Source organism: Rhinoderma darwinii, chromosome 2, assembly GCF_050947455.1.
Source record: "Rhinoderma darwinii isolate aRhiDar2 chromosome 2, aRhiDar2.hap1, whole genome shotgun sequence".
Lineage (NCBI taxonomy): Eukaryota > Metazoa > Chordata > Amphibia > Anura > Rhinodermatidae > Rhinoderma > Rhinoderma darwinii.
The window spans coordinates 199,562,561-199,586,122 of record NC_134688.1 but is presented as its reverse complement, the minus strand read 5'-3'; the positions used below and the strand labels follow the sequence as shown (position 1 = coordinate 199,586,122).

General features: G+C 41.7%; 1 protein-coding gene across 1 annotated transcript in view; it reads left to right on the top strand.

The window, feature by feature from the left end:
* Nucleotides 1-23,562, top strand: part of FHL2 (four and a half LIM domains 2) — an 83,442-nt gene that overhangs the window by 36,175 nt on the left and 23,705 nt on the right. The window contains exon 2 of the mRNA XM_075850349.1: nucleotides 20,065-20,242. Within this exon, the coding sequence (XP_075706464.1) occupies nucleotides 20,065-20,242 (178 nt within the window). The remainder of the gene's footprint in view (nucleotides 1-20,064; nucleotides 20,243-23,562) is intronic.

Genomic DNA, 23,562 nt, shown 5'->3' with positions numbered 1-23,562 from the left:
CTACACACCTCAAGGAAATTATCTAGGGGTACAGTGAGCATTTTGACCGCACAGGTTTTTTACAGAAACTAACGGAAGTAGGCCGTGAAAATTAAAATCGACATTTTTTCAAAGAAAATGTACGTTTAGCGATTTTTTTTCTCATTTCCACAAGGACTAAAGGAGAAAAAGCACCGTAAAATTTGTAAAGCAATTTCTCCCGAGTAAAACAATACCCCACATGTGGTAATAAACGGTTGTTTGGAGACACGGCAGGGCTTAGAAGGGAAAGAGCGCTATTTGGCTTTTGGAGATCACATTTAGCAGGAATGGTTTGCGGAGGCCATGTCACATTTACAAAGCCCCTGAGGGGACAAAACAGTGGAAACCCCCCACAAGTGACCCCATTTCGGAAACTACACCCATTGAGGAAATTATCTAGGGGTATAGTGAGTGTTTTGACCCCACAGGTTTTTTGCATAAATTATTGAAAGTAGGCCCTGAAAATGACAATCTAAATTTTTTCAAAGAAAATGTAGGTTTAGCTAATTTTTTCTCATTTCCACAAAGACTGAAGGAGAAAAAGCACCGTAAAATTTGTAAAGCAATTTCTCCCGAGTAACACAATACCCCACATGTGGTAATAAATGGCTGTTTGGACACACGGCAGGGCTTCGAAGGGATGGAGTGCCATTTGGCTTTTGGAGATCACATTTAGCAGGAATGGTTTGCGGAGGCCATGTCACATTTACAAAGCCCCTGAGGGGACAAAACAGTGGAAACCCCCCACAAGTGACCCCATTTTGGAAACTACACCCATTGAGGAAATTATCTAGGGGTATAGTGAGCGTTTTGACCCAACAGGTTTTTTGCAGAAATTATTGGAAGTAGGCCCTGAAAATAAAAATCTACATTTTTTCAAAGAAAATGTAGGTTTAGCTTATTTTTTCTCATTTCCACAAGGACTGAAGGAGAAAAAGCACCACAAAATTTGTAAAGCAATTTCTCCCGAGTAAAACAGTATCCCACATGTGGTAATAACCGGCTGTTTGGACCCACGGCAGGGCTTAGAAGGGAAGGAGCACCATTTGGCTTTTGGAGATCACATTGAGCAGGAATGATTTGCGGAGGCCATGTCACATTTGCAAAGCCCCTGAGGGGAAAAAACAATGAAAACGCCCAAAAAGTGACACCATTTAGGAAACTACACCTCTTGAGGAATTCATCTAGGGATGTAGTGAGCATTTTGACCCCACAGATGTTTCATAGAATTTATTAGAATTGGGCAGTGAAAATAAAAACAATCCTTTTTCTTCAATAAGACGTAGCTTTAGCTCAAATGTTTTCATTTTCGCAATAAATAAAGGAAAAAAAAGAACCCAACATTTGTAAAGCAATTTCTCCCGAGTACGGCAATACCCCATATGTGGTCATAAACTGCTGTTTGGGCACACGGCAGGGCTCAGAAGGGAAGGACCGCCATTTGGAATGCAGATGTTGCTGGATTGGTTTCTGGGCGCCTGTGGGCCCAAAACAGTGGAAACCCCCCAGAAGTGACCCAATTTTGGAAACTACACCCCTCCATGCATTTACCTAGGGGTGTAGTAAGCATTTTAACCCTGCAGGTGATTGGCAGAAATTGGTGTGAACTCAATGTTGCAGAGTGAAAATGGGATTTTTTTCCGTAGATATGCCAATATGTGGTGCCCAGCTTGTGCCACCATAACAAGACAGCTCTCTAATTATTATGCTGTGTTTCCTGGTTTTAGAAACACCCTACATGTGGCCCTAATCTCTTGCCTGGACAGTCGACCAGGCTCAGGAGTGAAAGCGTACCTTGTAAAATTGAGGCCTAATTTGGCGATTTACAAAGTATTGGTTCACAATGGCAGAGGCTCAGATGTGAAATAATAAAAAGAAACCCCTGAGAAGTGACCCCATTTGGAAACTGCACCCCTCAAGGCATTTATTAAGGGGTGTAGTGAGCATTTTCACCCCACAGGTCTTTTCCATAAATGAATGCGCTGTGGATGGTGCAAATACAAAATTTATATTTTTCCCTAGATATGCCATTCAGTGGCAAATATGTCATGCCCAGCTTATGCCACTGGAGACACACACCCCAAAAATTGCTAAAAGGGTTCTCCCGGGTATGACGGTGCCATATATGTGGAAGGAAACTGCTGTTTGGGCACGCTGTAGGGTTCAGATGGGAGGAAATGCCATTTGGCTTTTGGAGCGTGGATTTTGCTAGGTAGTAGTTTTGTTTGGAGTCTTACTGGTGTTTCCGTTTATAATGTAGGGCATATGTAAGCCGGGCGGAGTATATAAGAGGCATAGTCAGGTGGTATAATAATGGGGTAAAAAAAAACAATAAAATAATCCATAGATGTGTGTTACGCTGTGACACAATCCTTTCTGCACAGGCCGGTGTCGCACTGATATATGGCGTCCTTTATTATCCCCCTTTTGGTCCACACTCTGCACCTTTGCAGTTTGGGGAATTTTGCTGGGAAGTGTTGTCCTGGTATAATACGGGCACCGGCGCTTCCAGCGGATATGTTTGGGCCCTCCCTTTCCTGGTTCCCTAATTTTAGGTCCTTGATAAATCGCCTCTTCAAACTGAAGAAATGTTCCCCTCGGGCACAACTGCATATTTTTTTATTTCCTGACTTATTGGAGCCATAACTAATTTTATTTTTCATAGACGTAGCGGTATGAGGGCTGGTTTGTTGCGGGACGAGCTGTAGTTATTATTGGTACCATTTTGGGGTACATGCAACTTTTTGATCACCTTTTATCCTATTTTTTGGGAGGCCAGGTAAACAAAAAAACGCAATTCTGGCACAGCTTTTTTCGTTTTTTTTTATACAGCGTTCACCATGCGTTATAAATTACATGTTAACTTTATTCTGCAGGTCAGTCCGATTCCGGCGATACCAAATTTATAGAACTTTTTCATGTTTTACAACTTTTTGCACAATAAAATTACTTTTGTAAAAAGAATGTATTTTTTCTGTCGCCAAGTTGTGAGAACCATAACGTTTTAATTTTTTTGTCGACGGAGGTGTATGAGGGCTTGTTTTTTGCGGGATGAGCTATAGTTTTTATAGGTACCATTTTTGGATACGTGCGACGTTTTGATCACTTTTTATTCTAATATTTGTAGGGCAAAGTGACCAAAAAACAGAAACTCTGGTAACGTTTTTTACGTTTCTTTTTTACGCTGTTCACCGCGTGCAATAAATAATATAATATTTTGATACCTCCGGTCGTTACGGTCGTGGCGATACCAAATACATATGGTTTATTATTATTTTTCAATAATAAAGGACTTGATAAGAGTAAAAGGGGGATTGTGTTTTATTTGATTACTTGAAACTTTTATTGTTTTCAAACTTTTATTTTTTGCACTTTTTTTTACACTTTTTTACACTTTTTTTTACACTTTTTCTCAAGTCCCACTAGGGGACTTGAAGGTCCAACGGTCAGATTTTTTTTTTCTAATACATTGCACTACCTATGTAGTGCAATGTATTAGATCTGTCAGTCATTCACTGACAGCAAGCCGATTAGGCTTCGCCTCCCGGCGGGGCCTAAATCGGCTTCCGTAATGGCAGAGCAGGAGACCATTGTGTCTCCTGTTGCCATAACAGCAGTCGCCAGTCCTGATTGCCTGTCAGGGCTGGCGATCTGCTAGTAACCGCTACGATGCAGCAATCGCTTTCGATTGCTGCATCGAACGGGTTAATGGCAGGGATCGGAGCTAGCTCCAGTTCCTGCCGTTACAGGTGGATGTCAGCTGTACAGTACAGCTGACTTCCACCGCTGATGACGCCGGATCAGCTCCTGACCCGGCTCCATCTTGCCGGCAGCTACGGAAGCCGATCAGGCTCCGCCGCCGGGCGGATCTTGACCGGCTTCGGTGCTAGGCAGACCGGGAGGCCAGTATTAGGCCTCCGGTTGCCATTGCAGCCACCGGAACCCCGGCAATTTCATTGCTGGGGTTCCGATGAGCTGCAAACACCTTAAGTGCAGCGATCGCGTTTGAGCGCTGCACTTAAGGGGTTAATGGCGGGGATCGAAGCTAATTTCGGTCCCCGCCGTTACAGCCGGATGTCAGCTGTAAGATACAGCTGAGATCCGGTGATGATGGCACCGGCTCAGCTTCTGAGCCGGTCCCAAACATTCGGCGTATAGGTACGTCAAGATGCGGGAAGTCAATGCTTTCCATGACGTACCTATACGGCAAATGTCGGGAAGGGGTTAAAGGGCTTGTCCACTTTTTATTTTTTTTCTATTAATTTATTCATAGAATAGGAAATCATACAGATTTCTAATATAAATGTATTTATAATTCTGCTCACATACCTTTCTTATATCAGTGAAGTTTTCTATGTTTAAAAATAAAAAAAATGGTACAGCCCACAGATTTGTCCATGAAAAAGCATCCATAGGATAACAGAATGGACAGTCATGTGACCACTGGCATTCAGGTGACACTGTCCAGGTATCTAACAGGTAACTAGTAGATTATTGAGGAGCAGAAGTTATAAAGTATTTCTACCTACACCAACATCTCACCATCATGTCTGTCAGTGCCTGTGAGGAGCAGCTCTTACATTCTTCTCCCGGTCTCCTGTATGTGAGCAGAATTTCTAATACATGTATATTAGAAAACTGTATGATTTCCTATTCTACAAATAGGTAAAAAACATAAATAAAAACTGGACAACCCCTTTAACCCCTTAACGACATCCGACATACTATTACATTGCTGTCGCTATGGACTTAGAGACCACATTATAAGTGCCCTATCTCCTACATAATGAGACTGGCGCTTTTTATTTAGAAAAACAATCTATTTTTACCATGTTATTAGCGATTTTAGCTTTATGCTAATTACTTTCTTAGTGCTCAACTGGGCGTGTTTTTACTTTGGTTAGCATCATACACTCCTCTGTACAACGCCCACTTGGTCTAATCAGTGACCAATCAGCGTCATACACTTCTCTCCATTCATTAAGTCAGCGCATAGGGATCCTGCTAGATCCTTATGTGCTGTCTTATACTAACACATTAACGTTACTGAAGTGTTTAGACAGTGAATAGACATTCCTTCCAGCCAGGACGGGATGTCTATTCACAATCCCGACACTTCGGTAACGTTTCTGTGGTGCTAACAGCAGAGCAAGCGTAATCTCGTGAGATCACGCTGTAAATGACAGGTTACAGCGAGATTACGCTTTGCTCTGCTGTAAGTCCCACAGAAACGTTAACAAAGTGTTGGGATTGTGAATAGACATCACGTCCTGGCTGGACGTGATGTCTATTTACTGTCTAAACACTTCAGTAACGTTAATGTGTCAGTATAAGACAGCACATAGTGAACAACGCAGCGTCACTATGCGCGGAGTAAATGAATGGAGAGAAGTGTATTACGGTGATTGGTCACTGATTGGTCAGCGTCATACACTCCTCTGTACAACTCCCACTTGGTCTAAAGTAAAAACACGCTGTAAAGGATCTGCCAGACACAGCTTCTGTGTCAACGCCCGTGGGTAGTCAGTCTGCACCTGCTCCTAAGTCTGATAGAGTGACTCCTTCTTCTACCAATCAGGCTGGGAGGCTGAGAAGTGGGAGAGCCTATCACAGCCTGGCCAGACGGAGCTAGCTCCCGCCCTCTGTCTATTTATACCTTCATTTCCTGCTCCTCCTTTGCCTGTGATTCTGTCTGTTTCCTGGCTCTGCTGCTGCTTGTACTATTTGTCCTCTGCTTCATATTGACCCTGGCTTTACTGACTACTCTCCTGCTCTGCGTTTGGTACCTCGTACACTCCAGGTTTGACTCGGCTCGTTCACTACTCTTGTTGATGACAGGGTTGCCGTGGGCAACTGCCCCATTTCCCTTAGCTTCTGTGTACCCTTGTCTGTTTGTCTGTTGTGCACATAGTGAGCGTAGGGACCGTCGCCCAGTTGTACGCCGTCGCCTAGGACAGGCCGTTGCAAGTAGGCAGGGACTGAGTGGCGGGTAGATTAGGGCTCACCTGTCTGTCTCCCTACCCCGTCATTACACACGCCCAGCTGGGAATTAAGAAACTCATTAGCACAAAGCTAAAATAGCTAATAACGTGGTAAAAATAGATTGTTTTTCGAAATAAAAAGCACTGCTTTCCCCACAGGAGCAGTGTGAGGACTTATTTGTTGTATCTGCAGTTTTTATTGGTTACATTTTTGGATACATGTGAGTGAGTGAGTGAGTGAGTGAGTGAGTGAGTGAGTGAGTGACAGCACATCATGAGCTCGCAAGATCAATATGTGCTGAGTACATGAATGGAGAGACGTGTATGACGCTGATTGGTCAGCGTCATACACTTCTCTTTACAGCGCCCACTTGGTCAAAAGCTAAAAAACACCCAGTTGGGCATTAAGAAGGTCATTAGCATAAATCTAAAATAGGTCATAACTTGGTCAAAATTTAACGTTTTTCTAAATAAAAACCACTGATGTTATCTACATTACAGCGCCGATCACATTATGTAGGAGATAGGGCACTTATAATGTGGTAACAGAGCCTCTTTAAAGGGACTCTGTCACCACATTATAAGTGCCCTGTCTCCTACATAAGGAGATGGGCGCTGTAATGTAGGTGACAGTAATGCTTTTTATTTAAAAAAACGATCTTTTTTCACAACGTTAGCAGCGATTTAAGTTTATGCTAATGAGCTTTCTTAATGCCCAAGTGGGCGTACTTTTACTTTCGACCAAGTGGGCGTTGTACAGAGGAGTGCATGACGCTAACCAATCGGCATCATGCACTCCTCTCCATTCATTTACACTGCACTAGCGATATAGATATATCGCTATGTGCAGCCTCATACACAAACCCTAACATTACTACAGTGTCCTGATAATGAATACACATGAAATCCAGCCTGGACGTCATGTGTACTCAGAATCCTGACACTTCTGAATCTTTTTTGTGAGATTCCAGCAAAGGATACGAAATCTCGCGAGATCTCGGAACTAAACGAGATATGGTTTCACTTGCTGGAATCTCACCAAAAAAGAGTCAGAAGTGTCAGGATTCTGAGTACACATGACGTCCAGGCTGGATTTCATGTGTATTCATTATCAGGACACTGTAGTAATGTTAGGGCTTGTGTATGAGGCTGCACATAGCGATATATCTATATCGCTAGTGCAGTGTAAATGAATGGAGAGGAGTGCATGATGCCGATTGGTTAGCGTCATGCACTCCTCTGTACAACGCCCTCTTGGTGGAAAGTAAAAGTACGCCCACTTGGGCATTAAGAAAGCTCATTAGCATAAACTTAAATCGCTGCTAACTTTGTGAAAAAAGATAGTTTTTTTAAAATAAAAAGCATTACTGTCACCTACATTACAGCGCCGATCTCCTTATGTAGGAGACAGGGCACTTATAATGTGGTGACAGAGTCTCTTTAACCCCTTAAAGAGGCTCTGTCACCAGATTTTGCAACCCCTATCTGCTATTGCAGCAGATAGGCGCTGCAATGTAGATTACAGTAACGTTTTTATTTTTAAAAAACGAGCATTTTTGGCCAAGTTATGACCATTTTTGTAGTTATGCAAATGAGGCTTGCAAAAGTCCAAGTGGGTGTGTTTAAAAGTAAAAGTCCAAGTGGGCGTGTATTATGTGCGTACATCGGGGCGTTTTTAATACTTTTACTAGCTGGGCGCTCTGAAGAGAAGTATCATCCACTTCTCTTCAGAACGCCCAGCTTCTGACAGTGCAGATCTGTGACGTCACTCACAGGTCCTGCATCGTGTCGGCCACATCGGCACCAGAGGCTACAGTTGATTCTGCAGCAGCATCAGCGTTTGCAGGTAAGTCGATCTTACCTGCAAACGCTGATGCTGCTGCAGAATCAACTGTAGTCTCTGGTGCCGATGTGGCCGACACGATGCAGGACCTGTGAGTGACGTCACAGATCTGCACTGTCAGAAGCTGGGCGTTCTGAAGAGAAGTGGATGATACTTCTCTTCAGAGCGCCCAGCTAGTAAAAGTATTAAAAACGCCCCGATGTACGCACACAATACACGCCCACTTGGACTTTTACTTTTAAACACACCCACTTGGACTTTTGCAAGCCTCATTTGCATAACTACAAAAATGGTCATAACTTGGCCAAAAATGCTCGTTTTTTAAAAATAAAAACGTTACTGTAATCTACATTGCAGCGCCTATCTGCTGCAATAGCAGATAGGGGTTGCAAAATCTGGTGACAGAGCCTCTTTAAGGACGCAGCCTAGTTTTGGCCTTAAGGCTCAGAGCCCATTTTTCAAATCTGACATATTTCACTTTATGTGGTAATAACGTCGGAATGCTTAAACCTACCCAAGCGATTCTGAGATTGTTTTCTCGTGACACATTGGGCTTCATGTTCGTGGTAAAATTTGGTCGATATATTCAGTGTTTATTGGTGAAAAATTGCAAAATGTAGAGAAAATTTTGAAAAAATTGCATTTTTCAGAATTTAAATGCATCTGCTTGTAAAACAGACGGTTATACCACCCAAAATAGTTACTAGTTCACATTTCCCATATGTCTACTTTAGATTGGCATCGTTTTTTGAACATTCTTTTATTTTTCTTGGACGTTACAAGGCTTAGAACATAAACAGCAATTTCTCATATTTTTAAGAAAATTTCAAAAGCCTTTTTTTTAAGGTACCTCTTGAGTTCTGAAGTGGCTTTGTGGGGCCTATGTATTAGAAACCCTGATAAAACACCCCATTTTAAAAACTAGACCCCTCAAAGTATTCAAAACAGCAGTTAGAAAGTTTTTTAACCCTTCAGCCATTTCACAGGAATTAAAGCAAAGTGGAGGTGAAATTTGCAAATTTCATTTTTCTTGCTGAATTTCAATATTATTCATTTTTTTTTCTGTAACAAAGAAGGTTTTACCAGAGAAACACTACTAAATATGTATTGTCCAGATTCTGCAGTTTTTAGAAATGTCCCACATGTGGCCCTACTGCGCTCGTGGACTAAAACACAAGCCCTAGAAGCAAAGAAGCACCTAGTGCATTTTGAGTCCTCTTTTTTTATTAGAATATATTTTAGGCAGCATGCCAGGTTTGAAGAGGTGTTGAGGTGTCAAAACAGTAGGAATCCCCCAATAGTGACCCCATTTTGGAAACTACACCCCTCAAGGAATTCATTTAGGGTTGTTGTTACCATTTTGACCGCACAGTTTTTTCACAGCACGCATTTGAATTGGGCTCTGAAATGAAAAAAATGTCATTTTTTCCAATAAGATGTAATTTTTTACCAAAATTTCTTATTTTCACAGGGAACAAAATACTCAATTTTGTTGCCCAATTTCTCCTGAGTGCATCAATACCCCATTTGTGGCAATAAACTGCCGTTTGGGCCCATGGGAGGCCTCAGAAGGGAAGGAGCGCTGTGTGTTCTTTGGAGTACAGATTTTGCTGGTTTGGTTTTCGGGTGCCATGTCGCATTTGCAGAGCCCCAGAGGTATCAAAGCAATGGAAACCCACCAGAAGTGACCCCATTTTGGAAACTAAACCCCTCAAGGAATTCATTTATGGGTAATGTGACCATTTAGACTCCATAGTTTCTTCACAGAACTTATTTGAATTGGGCTGGGAATTAAAAAAAAATATATTTTTTCCAATAATATGTCATTTTAGCTCAAAAATTCTTATTTTCACAAGAAATAAAATACTCAATTTTGTTGCCCAATTTGTCCTGAGTGCGGCAATACCCCATTTGTGGTGATAAACTGCCGTTTGGGCCCATGGGAGGGCTCAGAAGGAAAGGAGCACTGTGTGTTCTTTGGAGTACAGATTTTGCTGGATTGGTTTTCGGGTGCCATGTTGCATTTGCAGAGCCCCAGAGGTATCAAAGCAATAGAAACCCACCACAAATGACCCCATTTTGGAAACTACACCCCTCAAGGAATTCATTTATGGGTGTTGTGACCATTTTGACACCATAGTTTTTTCACAGAACTTATTTGAATTGGGCTGGGAATGAAAACAAAATTATTTTTTTCAAATAATATGTAGTTTTGGCTGAAAATTTCTTATTTTCACAAGAAACAAAATACCCCATTCTGTTGCGCAATTTGTTCTGAGTGCCGCAATACCCCATTTGTGGTGATAAACTGCTGTTTGGGCCCATGGGGAGACGCAAAAGGAAAGGACCACCATTTTGCCTACTGGGGATTTTCTAGTGCAAAGTCATGTATGCAGAAGCCCCTGAGGTACCAGTACAGTTGAAACCCGCAAGAAGTGACCCCGTTTTAAAAACTACACCCTTAAGGCATTCATCTAGAGGTGTAGTGAGCATTTTGACCGGAGACCTACACCCCATAAACTGTAATGTGGGTTCTCCCGGGTATGGCAATACCCTACATGTGGCTGTTATCAGCTGCCTGGGCACACAGCAAGGCTCAGAGGGGAAAGACGAGGGGGGATAAGCTGTGCGGAGTGCATCAGGGTAAGTAAAATTGGGGTAAATTATAAACCAAGGGATGTATGATAAATTTTAAAACACTTTCATACAGAGCTCTGGTTATTTGGGACACGTGTCACATTGATATATTGTGTCATCCATTATCGCCCTCTTATAGCAGACTTTGCACCTCTTTTGACTTTTTCCCTTCTTGCCAGTTTGGGGAACTTCTCCTGGAAAGTGTTGCCCTGGTACGATGCGTGTGGGCTCGCTTCCAGAAGTACTGGGTGCCCCCCCTTCTTGGTCCCTAAAGATTAGGTTCTTGATAATCACCTCTTGAAATTCCAGGAAAGCTCCCGTCTGGCCTGCACATCGACGTAGCATGTACGCATTGTACAATGCCATCTGTATGATGTGCCCGGCCAGCTTCTTATACCACACCGCATGGCGCTGTAGGGCTTCAGGGCTTGATCTTACAAGTCCACACCTCCCATGTACCTATTGTAGTCCAGGATGCAGTCTGGTTTGGGGGTGGCCTTTCCTTCATATATCCTAAACCTGTAGGTATACCCTGATGCACTCTCACACAGCTTATACATCTTCACGCCATACCTTGCCCTCTTACCCGGCAGGTACTCGCGGAATTGAACCCTCCCTTTAAAATGTACCAGGGACTCATCAATAGAAATACACTTCTCTGGGGTGTATGCTTGGGAAAACCGGGCACTGGAACGGTCTAATAGGGGTCTCCGTTTATACAAACGGTCAAAACTGGGGTCATCTCGGGGTGGGCACGGCTCATTATCAGTATAATGTAAGAAGCGAAGTATTGCCTCATTTATTTATTTTTTTAGGTTCCAGTTCAGTTCTGAAGTTGCTTTGAGGGGCCCATATATTAGAAACCCCTATCAAATACCCCATTTTAGAAACTAAACCCCTCAAAGTATTCACAACAGCATTTAGAAAGTTTATGAACCCTTTAGGTGTTTCACAAAAATTTAGAGCAAAGTAGAGGTGAAATTTACATTATTTTTTTTGTCAGAAAATCCTATTTATACCATTTTTTTTATAACACAAAAGGATTTATCAGTGAAACGCAACTCAATACTTATTGCCCAGATTCTGCAGTTTTGAGAAATATCCCACATGTGGCCCTAGTACGGTAATGGACTGAAGCCCCGGCCTCCGAAGCAAAGGAGCACCTAGTGGATTTTGAGCCATCCTTTTTATTAGGCACCATGTCCGGTTTGAAGAGGTCTTGTGGTGCCAAAACATTGGGAACCCCCCAAAAGTGACCCCAATTTGGAAACTAGACCCCTTGAGGAATCCATTGTAGTTTTCTTGGGGTGCATGCGGCTTTTTGATCAGTTTTTATTCTATTTTTAGGTGGCGTGGTGACTAAAAAACAGCAATTGTACGATTGTTTTTTTTTTCAGCGTTCACCGTGCGCTATAAATGACATATTCACTTTATTCTGCGGGGCGATATGATTACGGCGATACCAGATGTTTATAGTTTTTTTTTATGTCTTATGGCGTTTGCACAATAAAATACGTTTTGTAAACAATCATTCACTTTTTGTGTTACCTTATTCTAAGCGCCAGAACTTTTTCATTTTTCAATCAATAAAGCCTTTCGAGGACTTATTTTTTGCGTAACGAACTGTAGTTTCGATCAGTACCATTTTTCGGTACATGCGACTTTTTGATCTCTTTTTATTCCATTTTTTGGGAGGTGAAGTGACCAAAGAATTGTGATTGTGGTACGGTTTATTATTATTTTAGTTTACGGCGTTCATCGTGCGGGATAAATAATGAAATAATTTTGTAGTTCAGGCCATTACGGACGCGGCGATACCAATTATGTATAGTTTATTTGTTTGTTTATATATTTTTATTAATAATAAAGGACTGATAAGGGAAAAAGGGGGATTTTTACTTTTATTACTTTTAAATCTTTTATTTTCTTATTTTTACACATCTTTTTTTAACTTTTTTTTAACTTTATTACTTTGTCCCACTAGGGGACATGAGGGCAGGAGGCCCTGATCGCTATTCTAATACACTGCACTACATGCGTAGTGCAGTGTATTAGAACTGTCAGCTACTCACTGACAGCAAGCATAGTGGGTCCTGACGTTGTCAGGACCCACTAGGCTTCCGTCTATGGCATAGCCGGACGCCATTGTTTGGTGTCCGGTTGCCATAGTCACCATCGCCGGCCGCTATCGCGTAGCAGGCCGGCGATGGCAGCTTAACCCCTAAAAAGCCGCGATCTCTATAGAACGCGGCTTTTAAGGGGTTAATCAGCGGGGACACAGCAATCGGTCCCCGCTGTAGGAGCTGTGACAGCTGCTGAACAAGACAGCAGCGTCACAGCTCCTGTATGTGTCGGGAGGACGGCCGAAACGGCCGTTACTCCCGAGACGTACTATTACGGCATGGAGCGCGAACGATACAGCTGCCATGACGTAATAGTACGTCAAGGAGCGGGAAGGGGTTAAGAAACTTTCTAAATGCTGTTTTGAATACTTTGAGGGGTGCAGTTTTTAAAATGGGGTGATTTATAGGGGGTTTCTAATATATAGGCCCCTCAAAGCCACTTCATAACTGAACTGGTCTCTAAAAAAATAGGATTTTGACATTTTCTTGAAAATGTGCGAAATTGCTGCTAAAGTTCTAAGCCTTGTAACGTCCTGTAAAAATAAAAAAATGTTAAAAAAACTATGCAAACATAAAGTAGACATATGGGATATGTGAAGTAGTAACTTTTGTGATGTATTACTATCTGTCTTACAAGCAAATACATTTAAATGTATAAAAATGCTAATTTTTGCAAATTTTCTGTACATTTTTGTGTTTTTCACAAATAAACACTGAATGCATCGACCAAATGTTACCACTAACTTAAAGAGGCTCTGTCACCAGATTTTGCAACCCCTATCTGCTATTGCAGCAGATCGGCGCTGCAATGTAGATTACAGTAACGTTTTTAGTTTTTAAAAACGAGCATTTTTGGCCAAGTTATGACCATTTTCGTATTTATGCAAATGAGGCTTGCAAAAGTACAACTGGGTGTGTTGAAAAGTAAAAGTACAACTGGGCGTGTATTATGTGCGTACATCGGGGCGTGTTTACTACTTTTACTAGCTGGGCTTTCTGATGAGAAGTATCATCCACTTCTCTTCACAACGCCCAGCTTCTGGCAGTGCAGATCTGTGACGTCACTCACAGGTCCTGCATCGTGTCGGCACCAGAGGCTACAGTTGATTCTGCAGCAGCATCAGCATTTGCAGGTAAGTAGCTACATCGACTTACCTGCAAACGCCGATGCTGCTGCAGAATCATCTGTAGCCTCTGGTGCCGACACGATGCAGGACCTGTGAGTGACGTCACAGATCTGCACTGCCAGAAGCTGGGCGTTGTGAAGAGAAGTGGATGACACTTCTATACACAACGCCCAGCTAGTAAAAGTAGTAAACACGCCCCGATGTACGCACATAATACACGCCCAGTTGTACTTTTACTTTTCAACACGCCCAGTTGTACTTTTGCAAGCCTCATTTGCATAAATACGAAAATGGTCATAACTTGGCCAAAAATGCTCGTTTTTTAAAAATAAAAACGTTACTGTAATCTACATTGCAGCGCCGATCTGCTGCAATAGCAGATAGGGGCTGCAAAATCTGGTGACAGAGCCTCTTTAAAGTACAATGTGTCACAAGAAAACAATCTCAGAATCCCTTGAAAAAATAAAAGCATTCCAAAGTTATTACCACATAAATTGACACGTTAGATTTGGCTTGGTCAAAAATGGCCTGATCCATTAGCCGAAAACAGGCTGTGTCCTTAAGGGGTTAATTTGACTCCAAGGCGCATCTTGAGTTTTTGTCCCCCTACTGGGACAACTGACCCCTAAAATATATAATCAAATAAGTCATATTAATACTCAAGTGTTAAAGTAAATAGTGGTTGAGTGTATTAGAAACATAGAGCCACATTTATACATCAATGACAGCGTTAGGCTATGTTCACACGGGGTCTTTTGCCGAGTTTATTGACGCGGAAACCGCGTCGCAAAACTCGGCAGAAACGGCCCGAGAACGCCTCCCATTGATTTCAATGGGAGGCGTCGGCGTCTTTTTCCCGCGAGCAGTAAAACTGCCTCGCGGGAAAAAGAAGCGACATGCCCTATCTTCGGGCGCTTCCGCCTCCGACCTCCCATTGACTTCAATGGGAGGCAGGAGAAAGCGTGTTTTCTGCCCGCGGCGCTCAATGGCCGCGGGCGAAAAACGGCGCGATCATTGCTATTCACACGGAGTATTTTGGGGGAGGAATATCTGCCTCAAAATTCCGTTTGGAGCTTTGAGGCAGATATTCCTCCCCCAAAATACTCCGTGTGAACATAGCCTTAGTCTCCATCTGTATGTTTCTGTTTTAAATATTTATGAGAAGTCTATTGCTTAACCTCACATACGCCTGTTTATATTCTATTAGTACGTGTGTAAAATGACAAAATCCAGAATGAACATTTCGATAATGAGTGGATTTTAAATTCTAAAATAATAAACAAGTTCCTTATTGATTTAATGGTAACATATTTAGTACTAGGAGAAGTCTTGAATTTTAGGATATCGCCAAACACTTGAACCTGGACAGAATGCAATAATATGAGGTAAATTCACCTAGCAATTTCTTGAACTAAGGAATTGGATCTCCTCTTCCTGTAACAGCATGTCTTAGATATTTTCTTTTCAGATTACACTTTCATCTCCTCTCTGAGAAAAATGTGAAATATTCCAAATTGTTGATGGTCTTAGCAAAAAAAAAAAAGAGAGGTACAGTGTGATCATGTGGAACAATTGGCTCAGTGTTACATGCAATAGAATTAGTTTGATTAAATATACAAGCATGCACAAAAAATATACAAGTTCAAGATGTAAGCTATTTATTTGCACAAAGACAGGACAGCCGAGAGACGAGTTGGGATCATTTGGACATAGTTGTGAAAATACTGAAATAGCAAAAAGTTTGAAGATTAATTATGTGATTCAGGAATTCAGCACTGGTGACAGGGAGGTCTTGTTTAGAAATTCCAGATGCAAGGACTGAGTGAAAGCAAAATATATAGCGTGACTATACATAAGAGACGGAAGTCCTAAATCTAGATAAAGGGTATGTGCACCTTTGTCACAGAAAAAAAAAGTCTAAGGGTATGTGCACACGACCTATTTTCAGACGTAATTCAGGCGTTTTATGCCTCGAATTACGCCTGAAAAGACGGCTCCATTACGTCTGCAAACATCTGCCCATTGCCTGCAATGGGTTTTACAATGTTCTGTTCAGACAAGGTGTAATTTTACGCGTCACTGTCAAAAGATGGAGCGAAAAAATACGCCCGCGTCAAAGATGTGCAGGGCACTCCTTGGGACTTTTTTGGAGCCGTTTTTTCATTGACTCCAATGAAAAACAGCTCCAATTACGTCCGTAAAAGACGTCGCGAAAAACGCAAGTACTTGCAAAAATGTCTGAAATTCAGGAGCTGTTTTCGCCTGAAAACAGCTCCGTAATTTCAGACGTATTTTGCGTTTGCGTGTGCACATACCCTAACATTTCTGTGTCTGTATACCCAGAGAGGTTTAAATTGTCCTATGTTGTTGGCTGATTTCTGAGATTCTTCTTTTATTTTCAAGATTTGCTTTCTTAGACATGCCTGTGACATGTATGAAACTGCAAGCTCTGAGCTCCGCGTGTAATCTTACCCTCCCTTCCCTCAATGCTCTAGGTTGCCCCTAGGTTGGCAACCTGTAGGTTAAGATCTATTGGTAGATATTAACAGCTCCTGAGTAGATCACTGGTGCCTTATTGGAACATTTATGTTTGTGAAAAATCGAAATCATCATGTGAAAATAGCACCTTGTAAAAATACAGTGTATGGCCTAAACACAGGTCGCTTTTTTTTCTGTGTGAAAAAAATACATTTATATCACAGGAGATCTTAAGAACCTTCTGTATTATTATGTAGACTACAGGAGTTACACTACTTAAAGCGAGTCTGTCAGCAGAATGTCTGTGTTAAACTAATAACGGAATTGTAGAGGAGACTAACCTGTTTCTAGCGTTTATTTTCATTTTCTGCTTACTGCCTCCTTTGTAGAGAAATTCGTTACATTAGGTTTATGCTAATGAGCATTTAGGTGAAACAAGGGCGTTACCATTGCACCTAAATGCTCTTACTTCGCTCCCCAGTTCAACCCCCCCTCCCTTACTTGTTACATTGATTGACAGGGGCCAGGCAGCGTAATAGGCGCATTCATGCCTGGCCCCGTACTGTCTGTAACGCGCGTGCGTCCCTGCTCTTCACTCGGCGCATCTTTCTGCTTGACGTTCTAATCGGCAGTACTGCGAGTGAAGAGCAGGGATGCGCGCGCGCGTTACAGATAGCATGGGGCCAGACACGAACGCCCCAATTACGCTGCCTGACCAGAGAAGAACATATAAAAGCTAGTGACCTGCACTGTTTTATACCAAATTTTCTTTGTCACAACTGTATTTTACATCAACTGTATTAAGTAGTGTCCCACAAGATACTAATTGGGAGATAATGTGTTTTGAACATGTTTTATGGCATTTTGCACTCTGAGGTACTGTCACTTTAAATAAGAAATGTAATTTTGCAATGCACTGTTTTGAAGCCTATGCAGGAGTGGTTGTCCTAGAAGCTTCCAGAAGGTGGGAGGAGTTTAGCTGATATATAGTGGGCCCTGACCCAGACAGACAGTTATTGTAGTTAGTTGCACTAGTCATTGCCATACCTCCCAACTTTTGAATTCGGAAAAGAGGGACATTATAAGCCACGCCCCTAACCACGCCCAATATCCCGCATAAACACATGAAATCACGGCCAGATCCTTCTGCAAATAACGCGTGCACATTCTCACTGCGGATCTCTAGACTGTCTGGATATCACAGATATTATGGATCCGGTTATGTCGTCTTTATGTTACTTTTCCTAACTTGGGTATAACATTTGCTCATCACGGCAGCTGCTGCAGGACAAACCAAAAGGCTGAGAACAATGAAAGTCAAGAGGTAGACCCTGTGGTGGATGACTTTTCAATTGACAGGTAGCAGAGTTACTTGATGGGGATTTTTTTTTCCAGTTGTGTAATTCTGCTACCGGTCAATGGAAAAATCATCCACCATAGCCCCCCTGTAGATAGCTCCAGATACAGCCCCCTGTACATAGCGCCAGACACAGCCCCCCTGTAGATAGCGCCAGACACAGCCCCCCTGTAGATAGCGCCAGACACAGCCCCCTGTAGATAGCTCCAGACACAGCCCCCCTGTACATAGCACCAGACACAGCCCCCCTGTAGATAGCTCCAGACACAGCCCCCTGTAGATAGCTCCAGACACAACCCCCCTGTAGATCGCTCTACACACAGCCCCCCTGTACATAGCACCAGACACAGCCCCCCTGTACATAGCTCCTGATACAGCCCCCCTGTAGATAGCTCCAGACACAGCCCCCCTGTACATAGCGCCAGATACAGCCGCCCCAGGTAGATAGCTCCACACACAGCTTCCCTGTAGATAGCGCCACACACAGCCCCCCTGTAGATTGCTCCACACACAGCCCCCCAGTAGATAGCTCCACACACAGCACCCCTGTAGATAGCTCCACACACAGCTCCCTGTAGATAGCTCCACACACAGCCCCCTGTAGATAGCTCCACACACAGTCCCCCTGTAGATAGCTCCACACACAGTCCCCCTGTAGGTGCCACATTGCTGCCAGAGCGGAGAGCGGTAGAGGTAGCCGGCCCTACTGCTGTCACTCTCCGCTCTGCTTTGACGTCACTCACCGTCAGAAGAAGGCAGGAGTCTTGCAGCGGCGTTCTCACTAGTGTCGCTGCCGGCCCGGAAGTGAACCAGTCTAGTCTCCTGACCGGTGAGGTCAGGTGACATGTCAGGTGACTGGACTGGTCCACTCACGGGCCGGCATCGTTCCCAGTGAGGACACCGCCGCAAGACTCCTGCCTTCTGATCGCTGCTGCAGTCAGCAGCGATCAGCTGTTTTGATGCAGCGCCCAGCGGGATATTTTGCAGTCCGACCGGGAATGCGGGACAGCGGTGAGAAACCGGGACTGTCCCGCCGGATCCGGGATGGTTGGGAGGTCTGGTCATTGCACTAGTCATTCAGACTAGTCAGTCAGTTATCAGTTCAGTGGAGTTGCTCCTGGGTCCAGTCATCATAGGATCTAGAGACAGGCTGCCTATAACAGGCTGTATAGAAGCTTGCATTGTATGTATATATATATATATATATATACATATATATATATATATATATATATATATATATATATATATATATATATATATATATAAAACAATTGGTTGCAAAGGTGGACCTAGCCTTTATATAATGTCCACAGAATGATAATATTACTACTAATAACCTTCATTTATATAGTATTTTATAAATCATTCACCATTCTGGTCCACTGTGCTTTAGTTTCATACACTTTCTTGAAGAAGGTGCAAGTGTGAAGTAAAATATTACATCTGTGATTCAAAATCTAGCATTTGATGGATAAATAAAGTACCACTTGCTGCATTTAATCCTGAGTGTTGCCTCCTGTTTGAGTTTGGATACCATAGGGTAATTTGCTAAGCATCCCATATATATATCACCTCAGGCAATGTACAAAAGAGTAAGTGTCCCTATTATCCTGCCTCATATGACAATGGTATACCGCACTCTCTTAGCAGAGTAGCAAGACATAAACAGAGTCGTCTATACGTTTTCTCATATAGTAAAGATTACAATACATATAGTTGAAATAATAAAGCTGGAAACGATTGGACTAGAGCTAAAGGTTAGCCAAACACATTCAACCAGAAATTCTGAATTGCACAAGAAACAATTACATTCAATAGCAGGTAACACGAAAATATATATTTTTAAAAGAAAAAAAAGCCTCTCCTAGTTATAATAGTCTGTGATAGCCCTAGTAGTTAAGCTTCTTTGAATTCAAGGCATTACACTTACTATTAAGCCTTTGTTAAAGAACCTGTGAGCACGTTTATGCTGCCTAACCGCAGGCAGCATGATTTAATGACAGGAGCCCTGATTCCATTAAACTATGTTTTACTCTAAAGCACTCCAGCTTTTAAGGACTATTATGTTTTTAATAATTGCCAAATTCGGGGAGAAGTGTCCGCTGGGTGGCTCCCCTCTGGCTTCTCCCTGCCAAGCTCAGCTTGATTGACAGGCCTCTCTCTATACACAAATAGGGGTATACCTATCAATCAGCGTAAAGAAGCCGGAGGGGAGCCGCCTAGTGGACACTTCTCCCCAAGCCCGGTACTAAACAATAAACGCTAGCCACTGATGAAACTATGAATTCTCTAAAACTCCACAGCGTTTCATAGTAAAACACTGATGGAATCAAGGCACTTGTCACTATATCATGCTGCTTGTGGCAGGTTGTGGTCAGTGTCCTAGACCAGTGATAAGCTTTCTATTAATCAAAGTAAATACTATATTCATCTTTCTTGAATGCTCAAGTCCAGTTTTACTTATGGTAAGAATTAATTATTTGATCTCTTACAGGTTAGGTGTGAACAATTTGAAGATGACTGAGCGATTTGATTGTCAATACTGCAAGGAATCTCTTTTTGGAAAAAAGTACCTTCTGCGGGAAGAGAACCCATATTGTGTGAAATGTTATGAGAATCTGTACTCCAACAGCTGTGAAGAATGCAAGAAGCCCATTGGCTGTGATGGCAAGGTAGGCTGAAATTCCTGCTTAATGGACTGACTGGTGGAATTTATTTTTATAGTTGCATATAAGCTAAAAAAAATCTACAAATAGAAGTGCATTGTATTATGACCAATTCAGAAATAACCTTATTTCCTAGACCATAAATAAGCTACGTTTTTAAATGTTTTTAAAGCTGATTATGGACAGATGTCCTACTAACCATCACTGCCGATGAAACATCTGTCTGCCCTTGCGCCTAGTACGCCGATGTTTTTTTCCCCTGTACTGTCGTCGAATGGTGGGTCATTCTGATTAAAAGCAAAGCCAACAAACCCATACAGAAACTCTGTAAAGATTAGGAATCATTAAGTATCATTCATGAATATATGCCAGATTTATTCCTGCGTAAGATATTTGTGGCAAAACTGGACCAGCACTTTAATATGTCAAGATTGTCGTGCCCATTCCCAATTTGTTCATAGAGGAAAAAGGGACCCATAGTAGAAAATCAAAAGAGGAACCTCCCAATTGTGTTTTTCCACTGCCCCCTTCATCTTGGTATTTGAGAGCCCAGTGCTTACTTGCCGTCCCTTCCCATCTCTAGTTGTGGAGTAGTACTTTGCAACTCTCTGGCTTGTATCTTAATGGTGCGGTTATAGCATGAGCAGTCTTGTGAACCCCTCTCTATGGGACATATAGCACAAGCAATTGTCGAATATTATATAAAAAGTATAAGTACTTTTGGTTCCAGGAAGTAAGGCTAGGCCGAAAATAAAATTGTTGTTAAATGTGATTGTACCTGCCTCACATAACATGAAGAATTATTGGGAAACATACTCTTCTGCACAATATATTGAATTCTTCATGTGGTAATGTATCGGCCTTCGGTGTAAAATCAGTACTTTTCCGTCCTGCTTTGGATATTCACACGATAACTGTGCTCCTATCTTCCAGGCTTGTTTGTTTAAAATGCATGGAAAGAAAGAACATTGTGCTCTCTTTTTATTGACATGACCCAGTCAATGCAGCGTCAGGCAGCCAGAAGAAATCCACAAAATTATATCTTTTTTTTTACTGCAAAATCACAGTAAAATCAAGTTAAATCTTAGCGTTCTAATCTTATTTTCTATACCTTTTTTCATTAAAGACCTACTTTAGGAAAAATTTTTATTTTGTATAATTCTATTGTTTATGAAATCATGAAAAGAGTGAACATCTCTCATTTCTCCCTTTCCCACTAAAAGCAAGCAATAAATTATTCTCTGGAGCTGTGTCCCATTTTCATCTGCAGGGGACATCAGGAATTTCAAAACTTGGAAGGAAATCAGAACATCAGTCAGAAAAATATTTAGGAATTAATCAGCCTGAACTTTTAAACTCATATTTATGGATTTGTTATTTAAAACAATTAAATATCCTTTCCAAAAACTGTTTAAGGGGAAAAAACATTCCTTGTTGGCAGACAAAACTTCTAATAAGGCTATAAAGTGAAAATGTAGAGCATTTGTATATAACAAAAAACAAACAAATCCTATGGTCTGTGAATCCCTTATTCATCGATCTGTTATTCGTTCGAAGAGGGATTATGTGCATTAAAGTCTATTTACATTGATTTGTTGACAGATGTACGGATGTGCTTTAGGGTCCACCTAGTAGTAACATGCTATATTCATGTATTTTTAAATTTCATCTAGCCATATTTTTATAGTTTCTTTCTCCGTCAGCTGCCTCCATTAAAGGGAAAAATCTGAAGCGGATGGATTTACGTTACTAGCATCCTAGTAATACCTGTGGGCAGACATGTGGATTTTCCTACCTTAATATGAGTTCCTTTTGTACCAATACACATAGGCACAGATGGCACAGGAACGTGGCAGAGTACAGCTTTGTCAGTTGCATTATGTATGGAGATATTGCCATTTCAAGGCTACGAATTTGTACAGTAGAGAACTCATGTAGGTCTATGGAACCCCTATTGCTGCTCGTTACAAAACTGCACACGCCCGTATTACGGTTTAGTTTTGTAAGGAGCCGCAATAGGGGTTCCATAGACATACATGAGGTCTCTACTGTACGAATTTGTATCCTTGAAATTGCAATATCTCCATATATAATGCAACTGATGAAGCTGTACACTGCCATGTTCCATGTGTATTAGTACAAAAGGGAAGGAACTCTTATATTAAGGTAGAAAACGGTAGGCAAAAGAGAGGGAGAAACAGGCAGGGAACAGTCTGTGAATACTTGTCTAGAGATGGGTGACTGAATGATTAAATCAGCTCCATAACTTAAAACGCAAACTGTGAAATATTGCACAGAATAAGCATAATATTCATGACCATGTGTAAGAGTAATTATTTGGGTAGAGATGCAATTTAACCCCTTCCCCCTGCTTTCAATCTGGGCCCTAATGACCAAGCCATTTTTTACGTTTTTCCATCGTCACATTCGAAGAGCTATAACTTTTTTATTTTTGTGTCGACATAGCTGTATAAGGTCTTGTTTTTTGCGGGACAAGTTGTACTTTTTAATAGCACCATTTTGGGGTACATATAATTTATTCATTATCTTTTATTAACTTTTTTGGGGGGGATAGAAGAAAACCTGAAATTTCACCACTCTTTTTTTGCGCCCTAAATCTACGTCGTTTACCGTGTGGTATAAATAACATAATAACTTTATTCAATGGGTTGTTATGATTGCAAAGATACCAAATTTGTATAGCTTTTGTATGTTTTACTACTTACACAGTAAAAACACTTTTTTTTCAAAATTATTTGTCCTTGTGTCTCCATATTGGAAGAGCCATAACTATTTTATTGTTCCGCCGATGCAGTTGTATGAGGGCTTTTTATTTGCGGGACGACTTGTAGTTTTTATTGATACCATTTGAGAGTAGATGCAACTTTTTGATCACTTTTTATAAAAAATTTTTTAAAGTCAGGATTTACAGAAAACAGGAATTTTTCCATTCTTTTTTTACGGCGTTTACCGTGCGGGTTAAATTATGCAACAGCTTTATAATCGGGGTCATTCCGAAAGTGGCGATACCAAATATGTCTAACTTTTTTGCTTTATTGTGTTTTTTTTAATAGTAAAGCATTTTGTAAGGGGAAAAAGTGGGTTTTTCATTTGGGGTTTTTTTCCCATTTTTTTTATTAACTTTACTTTTACTTTTGTATTGCAGTGTATTACCACCTGTCCATTTAAAACGGACAGGCATCTGCTAGGACATACCTCTAGCATAGCCTAGCAGGCATTCACTACAGGCAGACCTGGGGGCCTTTATTAGGCCCCCGGCTACCATAGAAGACACAGACACTCGGCGATCTTATTGCCGGGTGTCG